Raw genomic sequence first — 18,949 nt, 5'->3', positions numbered from 1 at the left:
TCTTTCCCTTTTCCCTAATGATCTGTACCCGGCTGCACCATAAAGCCAACTGCGAATGGTCTATTTTGAGTTGTTAGTATTCTTTGCAAGTTTTAATGACCTTAGAAATTTGATGCCATTACAGCTCGGGCATTGATGACCTTGAGAAGCGTTTGGCGGCTCTGAGAAACCCATAATTTTGGTTGTAATTATACAATTCGTGATCTGAAAGGTTTAAACTAAAATTCTTTCTGGAACTATCTAGATATATCATAAGTTGTGTGTATATACGGCTTGAAATTGCTATGTAAGAATAATGATTTATTAAAGTTTAAGTGGTGGTTAATTCTTGTAAAAGCTGTAGTTATGGATAGAAGGAAAAACATAGCTCTGGAATATACATGTAGTTTGATGCTATTTGTAAATGAGTGCCAAGTCGATTTATGCTTACCTATTGATGTTTGGTAGGAGTGAAATTAGGCAAGCGAGAACAATAGTAGATTGAACATACTGCATGTTGAGGAAAATGAGAGGAAAATGTTCAATGTGAGATTGAAAACGCATGAGAAAATATGAAGGAAAAAAATGGAGAGAATTCATTCTGCTTGTTGAGACATGTCATTATTTTTCATTGTAATTTTTTCTAAAGACAAAGGTGTCCAATAATGTGATAATTGAGAAATAAAATAGATTTAGTGTATTGTTTAGTTTTAGAAGAATGAAAAAACGAATAAAAAGATAAAAGTGCCGTTCATTTTCAAAAGTACTCTGGTATCTCCAATAAAAAAGTTCCATCAAAATTTGTTAAATATTTCATTTTGATTAACTTAAGTAATTTATAAAACTATCTAATTTAATTTTAAATAGTTTGGCTAATTTAATTTCTTTTTAATTTAAAATTATTAAGATTGTTATTAAATTTAAAAAATAATTAATTATCACTAATTTTGATTTCAATTTAATCAACTAAATCAACCCATACCAATTTGTATAGGAAAAAACTACAAAAACATAATATACTCGTGTAGTCACTCTCTCTCCATTGACGAGGGATTTATTTTTGATTTAATTGTAGTTTTGATTCATCTATTATTATCAATTTATATAATTGGTCTCTTACTATAAAATTCGACAATTTTGATCTCTTCTTCATATTTTTGAATTAAAAAATAAGGATTTGACATATTTTTAACGACATAACATACAATTATATAATATAAAACTATTTAAATATATTAATTATTCATAAGTCATTAATTAAATTAAAAATATAAAAAAATTCTGAAGTTGAAATCTAAATTTTTATTGTGTTTTATTTCTATTTAATGAGTGTTAATCATTTTACATAATCGTATCATATGACGTTATTTAAAGCATTATACGTCATCATTTTTTAGTTAAAAAATTAGAAGGAGAAATCAAAACTGTCGACTTTTAAAATAAGAGATCAATTTCGTGAATAAATAAAAATAAAGGAACTAAAACTACAATTAAACATTTATTTTATCATTTTACACAAGTTAAAAAAAAAACATGTAAATAAAAACAGAAAAAGTATTATTTTTACTAAACTACTCTTATCAATTATTGATGTATTCAATATTGTCATAATTGTAAAATAGTAGATATTGATTTGAGAAAAAAGATAATATTAATTAGAAGCTACGGTTGAAAAATAATAATTCATATTGCATTAAAAATTAAAAGGTTTATTTATTTTTTAGGCAAATTCTTTCATAAATCAGTTATTCATTTTAGGACCTAAGAGTATTATCTTATACTACCTTTTTTTACCAACCTATGTTTTATTTTTTTTCACCTATAAAGGGTGTTCACGGCGTCCGGATTATTCGAAGAAGAAAAATTTACTCCATATTTGTACTTATAGCCCTATAAATTTTTTTAAATGCCAAATATACTCTTGATTTTTTTTTTACTATTTTATCAATTCAAATTAAGATTTACTAGAATTTTTTTTAAAGTTTTTCAGTCCAAAAAATTTCTACCGAAAAACTTATTTAAAGTTTTTTGGTATTATTTTTTTAAAAAAAAATTTGGTGTGTACCGAAAAACTTCTTCGCAAGTTTTCCGGTAAACCCCTTCTGTACCGGAAAACTTGCGAGGAAGGTTTCCGGTACACACCAAATTTTTTTTTTTATAATAAATTCTTTTTTGAAAAACTTGGAGAAACTTTTACTGTAATATAACTACTTTACTGGAAAATTTGGAAAAAGTTTTCTAACTTCTCTACCGAAAAATTTGGAAAAAGGTTTCCGGAGTGTAAGTTCTTTATCGGAAAACTTGGAAATAGTTTTCTGAAATACATGATGTGTACCGGAAAATTCTAAAAAGGTTTTCCAATAAAATTAAATTTTTTTTATAAATATTAAGAGTTATACAAGAACAAAAATGTCATTTCCTTATATTTATGGAGGTAAAGGTAAAATATGAGGGTACAGGGTAAAACGTGAAAACGTGAGCATATTCCAAACCAACTCATTTAAAACCAAAGTGGTTGGAAAAATAGAAACATATTTTATTTAAAAGATGAGAGAATAGTGACTTTTAGTAATTTTTTGTTTGGTTTAAGGGGATGGATACTGCTAATGAGGATATGCATTCTACATCTTTCTCGTTCCTCAATTTCAAGTTGTAAATCAATTTTACATAAAATGCGTCTGCGTGATATAGCTGTACTTTATACATGATCTGTTAATTTTCTTAGATATTCACGTCTTTGTGTTGTAATGATGATGTATGATCAAAGATAGAGACATAGCTAACAAATATTACTTTGGTATGTTCAAATAACACTACTTGTTCTTATGATAATCACATATCCAGAAGTTTCATTTCTCTCTTTAAAATCTAGAAATGTACTTACTAAGTAGAAATTGTTATTAAATATGAAAATATATGTTTTAAAAAAAATGCTAAAACTGAATTAAAATAACTAAGAAAAGAGATATATTTGATAATATATCGGAGTTTATTTATATCTAACTATCAACCAATTTTGTTTTAAAAAATTTGATTCGGAAATTCTTTTGATTAAAGATGGGCATAGCAATTCACAAATGTTTATAGATAAAAACATTAATCCAAATTTGTTTTACCCTAATGGAGGAGACTATTTCGTGTACTTTTTTTAAGATGACTAGTAGCTCATATATATTATAAGATGATTATTATTAATACTATTAGCTAAAAGTAAAGAACGGACATATAGAGTTTTTGTCATAGAGTTTTTGTCGCAAATGTACACAGCCAACCCTAGACTCAAAGCTACTATGGCGAAGACTTCAATTTAATGCAAAAAAACAATTATTACAAAATATATAAAAGAAAATGTAAAAACAAATAAAATAAAATACTACCTACACCAGTATTAATTTATGATTAACTAGTTTAAGCTTTAAAATGTATCTATTTTTTTTATTATTATTATTCTAGCCAAAAACTTCAAATTTTTGAAATCGGTCTCAATACTCCTTGTTATATATATATAGTTGAGTTTTGGTAATATCAGCCATGTGAGCATGGACTGGATAAAAAAAGAAAGATCTTAAGTTGCTCATGTATTCCAAGACCAAAATCTAATTCCATTCTCATAACAAGAAACAATAACAATTGCATCATAAACTACTAACTCTTTAGTTTCATCTATTTTTTTCCTTAAGAGAAAATAAAATACATTTATCTAGTAAAAAGTTTAAATAAGAAAAAAGAAAGAACCCTTGTAGAGTTCTCAGGAGCATGTTTTAGAAACATAATACAGCAGCAGCTTGGGGCGGGGGCGGCGGAAATTGAGTCTACCTTAGTCCAGAAAATGATATCAGAAAGTGAAGTTGATTATATAACTTCATGTTAATTCAGTAATATACATGAACATGACCCCATCATGTTCGATATTGTTCACGAATAAACCGCAGGAATAGGCGCGTTGAAATTTTTGAAAATGTCTTCTGATAAATGGGAAGTGGATTTGTTTGTTACTTCCTGATAGAGAGGAGTTCAAAACTCCGCAGAGGATCATCGCGGTTGCCTCTAGTAGATCCTGTGCGTGTGTAAGGTTGCTGTTTGGTTTCATACATTGGTTGAATTCTATGTGCAGTAGATGGACGGCTAGCAATTGAGGTCAGCCGGCCCGTACGAGTGTCGGTATGATCACCTGAGGAAGTTGGCCTGGTCGATGATGAGATTATTGGTCTTCTTGAACTGCTTCCATATCGAGTCAAATTGCGTCCCTTCTCTTGATCGTGATACTGAATTGACAACTAACTAACATAAGAATCATTCAGCAGAAATATGTAAACAAATAAGCATAACTTTTCAACCTAAAAGTAAAATACAAAAAAATAATGACAAATGATGAAAGGGTGATAAAAGCAATAAAAACATGCAAAAATAAATAAGATACAAATCATCAATCGTCGCAATAAATATCGAAATCATAAGCTGCACAACTATAAACCACCAAAAAAAATTAAAGCAGGCAGAAAATTTGAAAGTAATAATTTACGGAATCTTGTTAAAGAAATACTGTACCCCATCCTTGTGCATTGCAGTGACATCCTCAAAACTCCTATGCTTGGCGTGTTCAACGCGAGGACTAGAAGTTGTTGGGTTCCTCCGCGAGAATGCTTCAACAGCACCAGTGAATCTCTCTCGAAGCTCTTTTCCAACTGGAAAAAGCAATTGCATAAGTAATTATTTTACAAAAAGAAATTTGAGAAAAGCACAGTATATGACCACTGTTGATGTTATCAATAAAATGATTTAATAGTTGGATGAATTTAGATTCAATTCTGAAATTCAGAAAATCAAAATTCCTGATGCTGACCACCCAAGCTCAGACACAATAAGAATTCAAAAGGATGACAAATTTATTATCTCATTTGGCCAAAAGAAAGTAGACCTGAGATCTTTTCTGGCCTCTGTACAGATGGCCCTGGATTCATAGCTGCCTTGCCGCTGTCATGCTGTTATCAAAACAAAATATAGTAAGTCACGTCTACTAGAAAGCAAAACCTGAAGAAGCAAGATATAAAAGCACTAACTCGGCCTCTAGAGCTGCCACCAATCTGCGGATACTTCAATATAGTCCAGTCAAAAACATAGTCAAATTGATAGCCTGCATTAGCAACATCCAGATTGATTTGTTATTATTTAACACAATAGTCTGCCAAACAAAATATACAGAATGCTTATGTACAAATTAGATATATTGGATTTGCAGTATAGACCTTCTCGAATAAATAGATCTCGAAAAAGCCTCTTTAAATATGAATAGTCAGGCTTGTCTTCAAACCGCAATGATCGGCAGTAGTGGAAGTATGATACAAACTCTGATGGATATGATTTGCAGAGCACCTGCCATACAAATGCAAAAGTTAATGAAATGAAACATCAAACAACAAAGCCAATATAGTTGAGAAGTGAAACGGAAAAGGAATGGAAGAAGGCCCCAATGTACAAGTTATGTCAATTGCTGAATGCAAAGAATATATGATCATAGCATCCAACAAAACCGACCTTGAAGCATTTATTTGATCATAGCATCCAACAAAAGTAGACTAATAAACCTAGTTCTAACAAACAAGAGAAACGTGCAGCTAGGCTTGTATTTGTATAAGTATTCGCATTCAAAGGCACAACTATTATAGGACAAGCATTCAGCTGTGTCCTGTGAAACACTTACACAGACGTCAAACATAACACTGACACATAAACACCAATAATAAATTAAGAAAATAGAATTAATTGAATGTAACCACATGTGCCAGTGTAGTATCAGAGTCGGACACCTGACACTTTCCATCTGAGGTGTCAGTGCTGCATTGACCTGGCCTGGCTTCTAAGCCTCTATGACATCATATGACCAGATCCAACTAAAGATCAGGCCAGTCAACATCCAAACAAATTCAAAGTATCGAGCTCAAGATCCAGAGGAAATTTCAATGTTTTTCCAAAAGCTTTATTAATCTAGAAAGTCATTATACCTCTATGGAAGTTGTCATCTTTTTCTCACTGATTCTATCGTATTTTTGTTTTTTGGTGCCAGCCTTCAGTCCCTGCCAAGGAAGACTGAAAATAAAAAGAGTACAATGAAAGGAGGTAGTAAGAATAATATGGTAAAGATATCCAAATCTAGCAAGAGCAAAATATATGTGTCTATCAAGTATCCAACCTTCCTCTTAAGAAGTACATGAGAACATAGCCAAGAGATTCCAGATCATCCCTTCTGCTTTGTTCTGCCAACAAAATAAAGATAAAAATAAGAAAGCATTCTGGTTATTAGTTGTCAATGCAAAAAGGAAATAAATACCATAATACATCACTCACCAATTCCAAGATGAGTGTTGACACTCGCATATCGAGCTGTACCGGTAAGGTTCTTGTTTTCCCTGCGCAAGAAAGAAAGCTTTTCACAACTAAAGAAATATGAATTTATATACTATAACGTAAAATAAAGTGAAAGGAAATTTTTAAAGTATTTGGTATTTGAATGAGCTAACAGACAAGAGAAATTAGAGATCTAAAATGATGTCATAGATGAGATGGCAAAAAAATTATTTCCTACATTACAGTACTTATGGTGCACATTTAAGATAATATACAGTAATCTCAATTATCATTGCCGTTCTTATCAGAGTGAAAGATACTCGTGCCACCTAATTTAGGTCAGTGTTCATAAATAGCGGCTATAGTGCCACTATAAGAATACAACATTGCGGAATCTGAACAACACTGCTATTTGTACAAAATATTGTCAAATAACAGCTATAGCATTGTTATGTAGAGGAAATAGAACAAACTGTTATTTTCCGCAATCTGTAATCCATAACAACGTTTTAGGTAAACAATAACCACTTGAAAATTGGCAGAATACCTATGAAAGTGATGTAAATGCTCAAAATACAAGGATATGTGAAAATAATATGGAACCAAAAGGTTGGGTCTGCCCCATAGTGTTTTTATGCAACATTATAATATCATCAAATAGTGGTGACAAAATTTACCTGTATGGTATGTGCCGATGAGTCTGAAGATCTCTGAATTTTTTGCCGAGGCCATAGTCAATGATGTAGACCTGAAATGAGGTACAGCATGATATAAATAAAGTTCACACCTAAAAGAACTGGACTTTGCGTGTTCAACAACAATATTTTTAGCATAATCTATCAATCGTATTTTTTGTGGCAGCAAAGAAGAGGAAGTGAAAGAAAGCATTTCAACAAGATAATATACCTGGTTAGCTTTACGTCCTAGGCCCATTAAAAAATTGTCAGGTTTTATGTCACGGTGAAGGAAACCTCTTGAATGCATATATTCAACTCTGTTAATCTGAACAATAACATGAACCAAGTGAAACATTAGTATCGCTATATAAGGCCCTTTACTTCATAATAGTTTCCATGTTGACTTACTAATTGATCAGCAAGCATTAACACCGTCTTCAATGTTAACTTCCGGTTGCAATAATTGAACAGATCTTCCAGACTAGGTCCAAGAAGGTCAATTGCCATCACATTGTAGTCTCCCTCAACTCCAAACCACTTGAGGTGAGGCACTCCAGCTGCAAAGAAGGAACCAAGCTGGATTACTCAAAAGGAAATTTCTCAGTTGTTTTCTGAAACTGCTCAGTCTTAAGTCTACTTTAAGAGCATGTTTAAGACAAATAGTTCTGATTCCAATAACTTTAGATTACGGGCATCAATGAATCAACCAGGCTATCCTCCAAACAAAATAAAACAAACACACGCATAATGGAGAAACCGTTTCCATGCCAAACTTTAGCATAAGGTATTAGCTAATAGTTTCACTACTGAAATCGGTAAAGATAAATAAAAACATTGACTTACTTCCTCCTTGAAGAAGCATATACAATTTTGACTCATAGTGAAGTTGTGGATGCTTGGTCTTCACAGGCTCCTGGAATTTTTTTGGGAGAAACATGTGATGGTTAAGAATTAAAAACATCGCATATCATGAGCAGACTAATATCATTAACTGATATGAGAAACTTCTGAAAACAAGGTGCACGAATGAGCAAGATGACCGATCTAAGATAAACTACAATGCAACAATGTTAAGCACAGTCTGCATTTATATAGAGATAATGTGGCATTTCACATATCACTACCATCCATACAGTCATTCTTCATGATTTCTTGCAAGCTATCAGTATTGCTCCCACAATTGTCCCAAAGTTGACAAAAGAGAGTAAGAGAGAGATGTGATTTATGCCAGCAATAATCTATATATCTCAAATTCAATGACATACATTCTTATGGGAACACTCATAGCATCAACAAAAGAATACATGACACTACAAACTTTATCTTCAAGGGTCACAATATCTACAACGTGGAATTCATAAACACCATCATGCCACAAAAAATTATACATAGTCTATAAAACACATGTTCCACAGAGTAAATCAAGGCAGTTTGATCCTATACATACACAGATAAGATACTAAAAATGCATTTAGAAACAGGAACACATTAATCAATCTTGAGAAATTTTAGTCATTTTGCTCACTCCAGACACAAAATAACTTAAATAAGGTTAAAAATTTCATGAGAACTTAACATACCAGCTTGACAGCCACCTCCTCCCCAGTTTGTACATTAACAGCTGAAACAAAAAAAAAAAAGAGAGAAGGAAATTATCAACAACAATATAACAAAATAAGACAATGCCACAAAAAGGGATATTCAAATTACAATTAATTTTGCAAAGGAAGAACAAAAAACATGAAACAAACCTATATAAAGTTCCCCAAAAGACCCACTGCCAATTTTCCTTCCCAACTTAAACTTCCCGGCAATAATATGATCCATCGTGAATTAACCCTTCAATGAACCTATATCCAGTAACTATAACAACCCTTGCTTTCTCAGATTTGTTCCCAATTCAGCACCCTAATTGTGCATAAAGGAGGCAAAAAATTCCAAGCTTTATTCGATAATCCACTCAAACCCAATGAGATTTCCCAACCTATTCATCTGATTAGCCGTGAAAAAAGGCAAATAAAAATTTACACAAATTGTAACGCCCCAAATAATTGAAGATGAAAATTTTATAAAATTATTCAGAATCGGAATACAACACAAAGTTTTCCAGCTACATTACTTTGACACATATCAATCACCCTAGACCACCGATTGAAACCCTAATTTGTTAAGAACTTGACCGCATTGACCCCAGAAAATAAAAAGCTAATGGGTATCAGCAACAAGACAAAAAAAAATGAACTTTTTTTTATAAAATATTATAAGAAAACAAAAAAATAATGTATATATACGAAGAAATAAGAAAAGAGAGAGATTGAGGTGGATATGGTTAACCAGGTATGAACAAGAGTAATTCCACAAATCAAAGAAGTTTGAAGTTTAGAGAGAGAGAGAGAGAGAGAGAGAGAGAGAGAGAGAAGCTGGCAGGAGATTATTGTAATGGTTGGTGTGTTTTGTGCTGTATTTTTAAACTTTTTTTTTTTTTTTGTTATAAATTATTTAGCCGTGGCAACTACAACTATGGGTAGAAAATAATGGGACGAGGCTCATAGTATTTTTACCTACATTCATATCAAATTTTACGTGGATAATAACGAATATTCATAAACACTATTTGTGATTACTTAGAATTTTACGAAAATAAAGGAAAAAAATACTACTATCATTTTTTTTATCACCTCATATTATAGTATTTTTAATACGAGATATTTTTGTCAAAATAAACAAAGTATAATATACCATAATATAATTGGTTCGGTCTACAAAATATAAAATAATGAAAAAAATAAAATTTATCACATTTCAAAATAATAGAAAGCATCATAGCATGTATTATAATAGTGTTACACACAACAGATGCACGGATAAATTTATTTGGGATCTAATTATCGTTAATGTCTATATTATTGATAAGATATGTATTATTGGTAAAATATAAATATTTATTTTATTAGTTGGTAGACTTAATTGTAATTTTAATTTTATATTTTTATTGATTCATAAAATTAATTCTCTTATTTTAAAATAGATAGTTTTTATTCTTATTATGATTTTTTTAACTAAAAAATAACAACCTAACATGTTTTAAATAACATAATATATGATACAATAATATAGAATAATGGTAACAAATATTTGTTCTGTTTATTTTTATGTATTCGTGACGAATATTTGTTATGTGCTTTTTTATATTTATTACTGACAAATAATACAGGACAAGTATTTGTCACTTTTATGTAACCACGATAAATATTTATTTAGTGTTTTATTATACGTAATAATAAAAAATATTTATCCTATATTTTTTAATAATTATCAAAGATAAAAGGTTATTATGTGTTTTTTTAATATTTATCAGTAACAAATATTTATCTCGTGTGTTTTTATATATATGTGACAAATATTTATTTTATGATTTTTTATATTTATCATTGATAAATATATAACAAAAGTTAGTCTCATGTTTTTTTTTAAATATTTATAGTGATAAATATTTATCTATTATTTTTTATTTATAAGTGACAAATTCTCGTAATTTTTTATATTTATCATTGCCGAATATATGTTCAATATTTTATATGCATTAGTTATAAATATTCATCAATGACTAAAATTTGTTTTGTATTGTTTATCAATCAATAATAAATGTAGTCTTAGATTAAAGTTTGAACTCAATTTTTGTACAGATTAAAAAATTTACAGATTAAAATAAAATTTGAAATTTTATGAAAAATAAAAAATATTTAATTCTTATATTTATTCAAAACAAATAGATTACTAGTAAACTTATGGCATAGGCCTTGTGGACACACTTTCGTACATCATATTTTAGTGTCGTGTATAATGCAAACTTGTGTCAAAGTCGTAAGTCATTTGTTGAGTGTATATGGTAATGCAAGTTTTACGAATAGTGATTTATGCACTTTGTGCAGACTTTATTGCAGTTTTTTGCAGGCTTTTTTTAATAATACATGTTTAATGACTTTTCTATCTCCCAAATTCAATCAAATGATTATTAACTTGTGAAGGTCAACCGTGTATTTTTTATAGTGGTTACATTTATTATATTTATAATAGATTGATTCACATTTTCCCAAATAGAATAAACATTGGTTTGGTCGTTGATAATGCGCCATGATTTGATTGTGATTTGTGACCGATGAGGACTCAATTGAAAAATTACTGAGAGTCTTGTCTAATATAATAATTTTAAGTGAAAGTCAAAAAACCTACCAAAATATTTGATTGTAGGAATGAGTTATATGATTATCAATTAAAAAATAAATAATGAATTAAATTCACTTAAGCAGAAAATAAAAAGAATTTGATTTTGCCAAGTGAGATGATCTTGACAGGAATCACTGAATCAGGTGAAAAAACCTAAATTTAATGTAATATTGTTGAAAGTTGAAGATAATTAATACAGTTGATTAATAGTAGAAGTTGATTAAAAGAAGACCGATGCATTTGAAGTTCATATTCATGCAATAGTAATAACCAAAAGTCAGTCTTAACAAATTAGATATTAACACAAACTAAATTTAAATTTCCACAGGTCACATTCCACAGTAGTTAGTAACACAGCATATCCTTACATGGACACGAACCACATCTCCAATGTCACCCACTGGGACAAAGACTTTGCTGTGTTAGGGTTAATGTAAAAGAATATACACGTTATTTATTTATTTATATATATAGATGAATATACACATTGTCACATATTTCACAACAGGCAGAGAATAAGAGATTTACAATTCTACTATAGCTGTGGTGTGACCAACAAAATTTGCAAGATTCGTCTCAGCCAGGTTGAGGCTAATCAGTTGATTCTAGATACAGCACTTTTTTCAGCCTTTCCTCATGCCATCAATCAAGTAATCATTAATGTTGCCAAGAAAAATCCAAACGTGGAATAGCATCAAAAATTATATTAAAAATGGAAATGATCAAAATGCCATTGGCTTGAGTTACGGCTCCTATACTTTTTGAGCAGGTATATCATCAGAGACTGCCTCGGTAGGACGAAGATTCCTTCAAGCTTTGAGATACGTCTAATTTAAGTATCAACCGCTTTATAAACTTCAGTGAGTAGATTGATTGCTTGCAGGCACATCTGAAATCTCAGAACCCTCAGAAGTCTCCGACTCGCCATCTATTAGGTCACCGCAGTTTGATTGGAAGAGAATATAGTTAGTATTACAAGCAAGAAACAGAAATGTATACAAAGAAAAAACAAAATAAAAGGTTTGAACTTGAAGCAAACAAATGGTTTCAAAGGAAGTAAAGCTTACCAAACAGCGACTTGATAGATGGCCTCCTTGGTTTAGAGGTTTTCTTCAATTCAGCTGCAAAGCAATAGGAAAGCAAAATCAATCAACACAAACAAAGATCAATGATTTCACATAGCATGCATACACACACAAAAAACCGAAGATTTTTATTTCCAACATAAACCAACCAAATTATGTTTTTCATCCCTTCCAGAAAAACTATGCCACCTCAACCTTTGATACTGTTGTTTGATACATAGTTCTTACATTTTCTACTGGAGACAGATTGAATGAAACGTAAGCTAGACCAACCAAATTCAATAATCATCACCAAGATTCGGAGGTCATCAGAACTTGACATGGTGGACATGAATGGAGAAGAATCATCATAAATGGAGGGTGGTTTTGATGGACGCAATGAGGAAGATGTGTTTCAAAGCAAGGGTTGCTTTATCTTTTATCACTAAGTGCTAGTTATGAGTTTTATCAATTAGGATAATTGTTATTAAGATCTTATCAATTTTGGTTTTATCAAAAAGGCAGACTTGCTTTTGAAGAAATTTCCAAGAATTAGATTCAGAAAAATATGTGTTAAGCAGTCCTCTAAGGAAGAACATGGAATTGTGTTTGGAGGGAAACAGAGGAGTGTAATATGGGGGGGGGGGAAGGTCAAGATGGGTGTATTGGATCATTGTGTAATCAGGGATGGCCAAAGCCAGAGGTCTTCTGATATTGTCTTTGTTATTTTCTAAAACTTCTGTTCTTGTAAAGAGTTATTCTCCATTGTTTTTGTCAGTAAAATGCAATGCCAACCAATATATCCCACTTCTAATAAATGATATATCTTTGAAACAAGCATAATAGCTACAACAACACAAAATATAAACTTGTAAAAGACATAATTAACACTTTAAAGTAAAAGAGAAGACGGAGATGTACCCATCCCAGGAACTTGATAGTCGTTAACAATTTCAAAGTTCTTGTATGTGTATCCCACAAAATTCAAGTCCTTAGATGAAAGCATCTGTAACATCCCAATAAACAAGACAGAAGAATGAGAAAAAAGAAACATATAGGAGAGGGATAACACAGCCAACAGATTGGAAACATTAAGACAACAAACAAGAATGTTTTAAAAAGTCTTGAAAGATATCAATTTTAAACAAGACAACCCATCAACTAGCTTTAGAAAGACATGTTCATTTTTCTTGCTTATTGTATGTTACAGATTAAAACTAATAATGTTGTAATTAGGACTAACAAGAATTATCTTGAGGATAAATTAATATATCTGTGACTCAAGCAGGTATAAACAACCCTTGGTCGTGAAACTAATTGCCAGTTCTAGCATGAACCATAATCATCACTTCAGAAAGCCCAACAAATAAACACTCCTCATAGAGCAAGGACTTGAAGCTTCCTAAAAACTAACAGAAAAGGCACATTCATGTCATATTTGAAATTTCAGTCATGAATCATGCAATCTTTAGACATAATTCATGTCATAATTCTGAAAAAAGTTGTACGACAATTGCCAACATAGAAACAAACACCTAAGATTACCTTTCTCCATGGACCAGATCTTGATGATGAATGAGTCTGGCTGTCAGACTGCAGATGCAAAAGTGTAAAAGGAAGATGACTTAGCAAGGTGAATGGCATAGGATGAGTGGCAACACAAAAAAATAAAAAATCTGAAATATTCAAATACCTCTTCAAACTTTTCAAAATTTTGAGTATCTAACTCATCGTTGACTTCAGGAGTAAATGCAGCTTCCATTTGATACAACCTTTCCCATTGAACACCTTCAAAGAATGGATGAGACTGCAGAGCAATACAACAGAAATGTAACTTCTATATCCAAATGTCTTGTAACATATATTCAATAAATTAGAAGAGGACACACCATACAACACCTTTATTTCCTCTGCACCATTTGATCCCAGTCTCTGGTTGACATTACACAAAAGCTTACTTATAAGATCTTTGGCCTCCGGAGATAACCTTGCTTCCTCAGGAAATTTCAGGTGAGATTTCCAGTTTACTATCTGCATGAAATACGAAGCCAGGTAAATTTGTTTAGCTACACCAAATTTGAGATCTCTAAATTATTATGTTAAAATCATCAAAATACTCCAGATGAAACAATGAAGCATGATTTGCTGATGTCTATTCGTCGATTGAACAGCTCTTTCAGTTTCCATACTCTCAATACACCTAATAACAGACAAGATGGCTCATAGCTCAAAAATACAAGTTCCATTTCTTTAGAATGAAAGCGTTTGTTATCAAATTATCAACAACAAAAATAACTCGGTTAAGATTACAATCAGTGAAAGATTCGTCATGCCACAGCATGACCAGGTCACATGCCACAGCATGACCAGGTCACATGCCACTATTTTACGATTACAACCAGTGACAAGTTCATCAAGCCACAGGACACAGATCACAACGAAAATGAAAAGAAAAGAAAATTACCAGTTAATGCATTAACTTATAGATAAATGGAAGGCATGATTGAGAAACTTTTATAGTTAAGAAACTAAATCGAAAGGTTTGGTAGTTTGGAAGTGAGTGAAAGTTTATAGGGACTAGATGCTCTTTTTAACTGTATCTTGCAGAGGTTTAAAGAACCAAAAAAGAAGGTCAAATAAATTTTAGCCTTCTGTAAAGCAAACATTTCTACCAAAAAGATTACCTTCCTACATGTTGTCATTGGATCATCAGAATAAAAAGGTGGATATCCCACCAGCATTTCATACATAATAGCTCCAAGTGACCACCTGCAAATTTAATAACAACTGTCAATTTTTCAAAACAAAATATGTTCCCTGAGCTCATTAAGGTTATTCATAAATTCGACGTAAATGATAAAACAACAACAAGCCTTTTACCACTAGGTGGTAGCAGCTATACGATGTCATAATTTACTATGATACATTATGTCAATCAGCAAACCACTTAAATCTAAATCCCCCTTAATGATTCGACCTTTAGTTTTTGTCTTTTTTCCTCTACCTTTATTATTGGACTACTCTTTATCTTATCTAATCTCCTCATTGGAGCTTAGGTCTTCCACGTAAATGAGTAAAAATTCAGTATGCTTACAGTTACAGAAGATTTTTAAGAGAAAAAAAAAGGAAATGTCCCAGATGACATCTCATATATAGAAGTAAGAATCTTGAATGTAAAACCACATTACAACATTCTGAAATGATGACTTCTAAATGAAAAGAATAAACTTGGAAGGTATGATATAAATGTGCCACAAAGAACAGAGTAAAATCAATTTTAATGCTGACGTCAAAAAAATAAATAAAAGAATCAATTTTAATGCCAACACTCATACATACAGAACTCACCAATCACATTCCATCCCATAACCTTTCTTCAATAGAACTTCTGGAGCAATATAATCTGGTGTACCAACTGTAGAATAAGCCTGCAACATTTAAACATCCGCATTTTTAATACACCAAAAAGAGAAACCCAATTTTCATAAAGTGTCAAGAATCACAGTTACATCCACTGTCATAGTAATAAATATAAAAGAGACTGCGACATAATAGCAACGAACTTACAAGTGTCCTCCTGTTCTTCTGCCAGTTTTCCAACTGTTCTTGTTGTGTACGTTTCGGACCTGCCCGGTCATCATTCTGTGTAGTTCCATTTGCATTCTGACCAATAGAAAAATCTGATTCTTCAAGTGTGCTACAGTCTAACGGTTTACATAGTCCAAAATCTGATAATTTCAAGTGTCCATATTTATCAAGCAATAAGTTATCTGGCTTAATGTCCCTGCAGCATAACATATTGAGAAGATGAATTAATACTGTACATTTGACTAAGTTTTTAATATTTCAAACAGATATAAAAACTGTTATAAAGATAAATAAATCAGACTCAAGCATCAAATAGTTTTCAGTATATGATCATTTTGAAGATTATGTGGAATGCAACCATAACAATACTTATTTCTAGTAAGCTTGCATGAAATAGTTGAATTTGACATAGTAGAGAATGAAATACCAATATGAAGTAAATGACGGATTCTTTAGATACCTATGTATATAATTGTGTTTATGTATAGATTGAATAGCTAGAATTGTTTCTCCTACATAAAATCGGGCTTCGTCTTCGGTCAAGGTGTCCTTTCTCATAAGTAGAGTCATCATATCACCTCCCGGTAGATACTCCATAATAAGATATAGATACTCATCATCCTGGAAAGAACAGTAAAGTTTGACTATGCAATTGCTGTCAACCTCTGCAAGGAGATTCCTCTCAGCTCTGACATGTTCTACCTGAATAATTAGCAAACATAGAAATAAGTGTGATGACTCCATTAACTTCAACATAACAGCTTCTCCTCCATGGAATAAAATGTAGCAAAACAAATGACAACAAACCTGGCCTCTTCGAAGCATCTCTGATTTCTTAAGCTTTTTCATTGCATATACAGACTCTGTAGTCTTTTCCTTACAGACTCTGACCTGCAATGATTTCAAATTTCCGGGAGAAGTATAACTTTTAGTGGACATGGGCATATATAAAGAATTACAAAATGGGAAGAAAAAAAATAGTAGTTGATCACGTCATATGACTTGTGACATAAATAAGCACGTAAATACCTCCCCAAATGCACCTTTGCCGATCATAGTCAACATCTCAAAATCATCTACACCCATTTTATGCCTCTGAAGACGCATATATTCAGTTTCCTTCTTCTCTAAAAATTTAAGTAGGTTATTTTGGTCTTCCTCAGAGACATCGGCATCAGCCAATTTCTTTTCCAAGACGGTTCGGCTGTTACAAGTGAGGTATTAGAAAACTCTGCAGCATATTTGTCAAAACAACCAACACAATGCCGCATAAAATCTAAACACAGACAATACTTTCGACAGTTTTGACATGCTTTATCCAAATGAGGAGGGGAATTAGTAATTATAAAGCCATCTCAGCTCCCACCTCTAAGAAAACATATAAAATGAATCCATCACCCACAATAATAATTTCGACTAACTTGTTAGTACTGTAAAGAAGATATATAGTTTATTATAATGATCTTGGGTGTCATAGAAACTCATCCACTTGTTCAAACTATCACCTCATTTGATATCAACAATGTCCTGTAATTGGATAATCCCAGTTAAAAAGGCTCACCAATCATAATTTCTTCTCTTGCAACACTTTTTGTATACAATCTAAACAATATAATGCAGCAAAGGAAAAACACAACTCTTACGCTAAAAAAACAGATAACAGGTATGAGTCTGATTTACATCCTTTTGTTTTACTCAATCTGATTGACATCTTAAAATACAAATTAATATCAATCAACAGAGTCAGCTATAAAAAATTGAAGATGAGGAAATAAGAATTGCATGCAGTCTATAACAAAAATCCGTGTAAGAAACAAGTGAGTGCTATTTATTTAACTGTTATGATCATTTTTATGATCCGAATGATTTCATTATATAAAAAATAAAAGCTAGTATAAATTTAATCATTCAAATTGTAGAACACTGTCAATTTAGTCGCAGAAAATTATAATATTTTAAAATAGTCCCTAAAATTTAAAATATTCCATCATTTTAGTCTTTGACATTAATCCATTTAATCCTTCAAATTGCCATAGACTAATGTGATGTAGAATTTATATTTTTGAAATTTCATTAGTTTTAGAGACTAAATTGATGATTCAACAAAAAGATAATAATAATAATGAAGACGAACATGAATGAAATGAAATATATACCGTTCCTTTCTCTCTTGAAGGCTCTTCATTTGTTCCTTGTAATGGTTCTCAATATATTGCTTTGCAGCCGCAACCTTCTGTTTGGTGACGCTGGAATGAGAATCTTCATCAACAGGTGCATTGGAAACTTCAATTCCGGCATTAAAATCATCTTTCTTCCTCGTAGAAGCTCTCAGTCTATCTCGCGGCTGAAACTTCTGTAACCAACTCCTCGCTGAATCCATTTTCCTTTACCACCAGTTAACAACCACAACAATCAAACATTATATTCCCCCTTCTTCTTTTCTACAATAAATCTGCAAACGATTTCCACATTGTACAATAATAATAAAACCTTAGAAGCAAAAATTAAATTAAAAAATAAAAAAAATAAATAAGAGTTTTTGCTTAGTACCTTGATTACGAACAGTATGGGAATGAAAAAAATAGGTTAAAAAATAGAATCGATGGGGAAAGGAAAGATTGGAGAAGGATATTTGTTGATGGATTCAAAATTGAGTTTGAAGGAGGAAGCTGAGAAATCGGAATGCCGCGTAATTAATAGTTCGGCATAGAAAATTATTATTTATTATGATGATTCCGCGAAACGCTATATATAGTATATGACGGTAGTAACTGTCAACTCAGATCAGTCTTCCCCGATCTAATTATGGAATCATGCAGAGGAGTGCATACACAAATGTATCACTCAATTCACATTTACATTTTCACGCCTATTAATCAAAATAAAATTGACAAATAAATGAAAAACAGAAGTAATTTTACCAAAACAATTTATATTAATTATTGCTTTGTTTCATTATAAAAATACAAAAAGCGGAAAATAATATATCTGCTGTTGTTGGAGTGGTTGTGAAAAAATGGATGGGAGAAACATTCCCATCACAGTATTGCATAGCATTTGTATAATTTG

At 31.4% G+C, this 18,949-nt stretch overlaps 3 protein-coding genes across 4 annotated transcripts in view; 1 reads left to right on the top strand and 2 right to left on the bottom strand.

Moving 5' to 3' along the window:
* LOC101493614 (vacuolar protein sorting-associated protein 2 homolog 3-like) overlaps window positions 1-429 on the top strand; it is a 3,992-nt gene extending 3,563 nt beyond the window's left edge. The window contains exon 11 of one of the 2 annotated variants that reach the window (XM_004493738.4): window positions 125-429. In XM_004493738.4, coding sequence (XP_004493795.1) covers window positions 125-176 — 52 coding nt within the window. In that variant the 3' untranslated portion in view covers window positions 177-429. Of the gene's footprint in view, window positions 1-5; window positions 44-124 lie in introns of those variants that run through there. The other variant, XM_073365660.1, reaches the window with a different exon arrangement.
* A 3,111-nt stretch (window positions 430-3,540) lies between these two features.
* Window positions 3,541-9,417, bottom strand: LOC101493293 (casein kinase 1-like protein 10). The gene is made up of 14 exons (XM_004493737.4): window positions 8,753-9,417; window positions 8,582-8,622; window positions 7,845-7,914; window positions 7,410-7,558; window positions 7,231-7,326; window positions 7,002-7,072; window positions 6,325-6,386; window positions 6,170-6,233; window positions 5,982-6,066; window positions 5,226-5,352; window positions 5,040-5,113; window positions 4,898-4,961; window positions 4,528-4,664; window positions 3,541-4,244 (listed from the first exon to the last, which is right to left on the bottom strand). Exons 1-14 carry the CDS (start codon window positions 8,826-8,828, stop codon window positions 3,972-3,974), a joined length of 1,389 nt encoding a protein of 462 aa, XP_004493794.1. The 5' UTR covers window positions 8,829-9,417; the 3' UTR covers window positions 3,541-3,971.
* A 2,094-nt stretch (window positions 9,418-11,511) lies between these two features.
* Window positions 11,512-18,949, bottom strand: LOC101492739 (uncharacterized). The gene is made up of 14 exons (XM_004493735.4): window positions 18,431-18,949; window positions 18,037-18,332; window positions 16,910-17,084; window positions 16,688-16,771; window positions 16,341-16,582; window positions 15,860-16,076; window positions 15,641-15,720; window positions 14,977-15,061; window positions 14,192-14,323; window positions 13,986-14,099; window positions 13,838-13,885; window positions 13,214-13,298; window positions 12,296-12,349; window positions 11,512-12,156 (listed from the first exon to the last, which is right to left on the bottom strand). Exons 2-14 carry the CDS (start codon window positions 18,258-18,260, stop codon window positions 12,086-12,088), a joined length of 1,611 nt encoding a protein of 536 aa, XP_004493792.1. The 5' UTR covers window positions 18,261-18,332; window positions 18,431-18,949; the 3' UTR covers window positions 11,512-12,085.

This window comes from Cicer arietinum, chromosome 3, assembly GCF_000331145.2.
Source record: "Cicer arietinum cultivar CDC Frontier isolate Library 1 chromosome 3, Cicar.CDCFrontier_v2.0, whole genome shotgun sequence".
Classification (NCBI taxonomy): Eukaryota; Viridiplantae; Streptophyta; class Magnoliopsida; order Fabales; family Fabaceae; genus Cicer; species Cicer arietinum.
Note: the sequence above shows the minus strand (reverse complement) of the source record. Positions and strands in the feature narration are given on the sequence as shown.

What these genes read in the sequence shown, in the direction of transcription:
- LOC101493293 (XM_004493737.4), bottom strand. Translation starts at nt 8,828, where the DNA reads ATGGATCATATTATTGCCGGGAAGTTTAAGTTGGGAAGGAAAATTGGC. An exon ending in TTTTGGGGAACTTTATATAG is followed by an intron (nt 8,623 to 8,752) that starts GTTTGTTTCATG and finishes TTTTTGTTTCAG; the next exon opens with CTGTTAATGTACAAACTGGG. An exon ending in TAGGACGTAAAGCTAACCAG is followed by an intron (nt 7,073 to 7,230) that starts GTATATTATCTT and finishes ACCTCATTTCAG; the next exon opens with GTCTACATCATTGACTATGG.
- LOC101492739 (XM_004493735.4), bottom strand. Translation starts at nt 18,260, where the DNA reads ATGGATTCAGCGAGGAGTTGGTTACAGAAGTTTCAGCCGCGAGATAGA. An exon ending in GCAAAGGTGCATTTGGGGAG is followed by an intron (nt 16,772 to 16,909) that starts GTATTTACGTGC and finishes AAATCATTGCAG; the next exon opens with GTCAGAGTCTGTAAGGAAAA. An exon ending in AAACACAATTATATACATAG is followed by an intron (nt 16,077 to 16,340) that starts GTATCTAAAGAA and finishes GTTATGCTGCAG; the next exon opens with GGACATTAAGCCAGATAACT.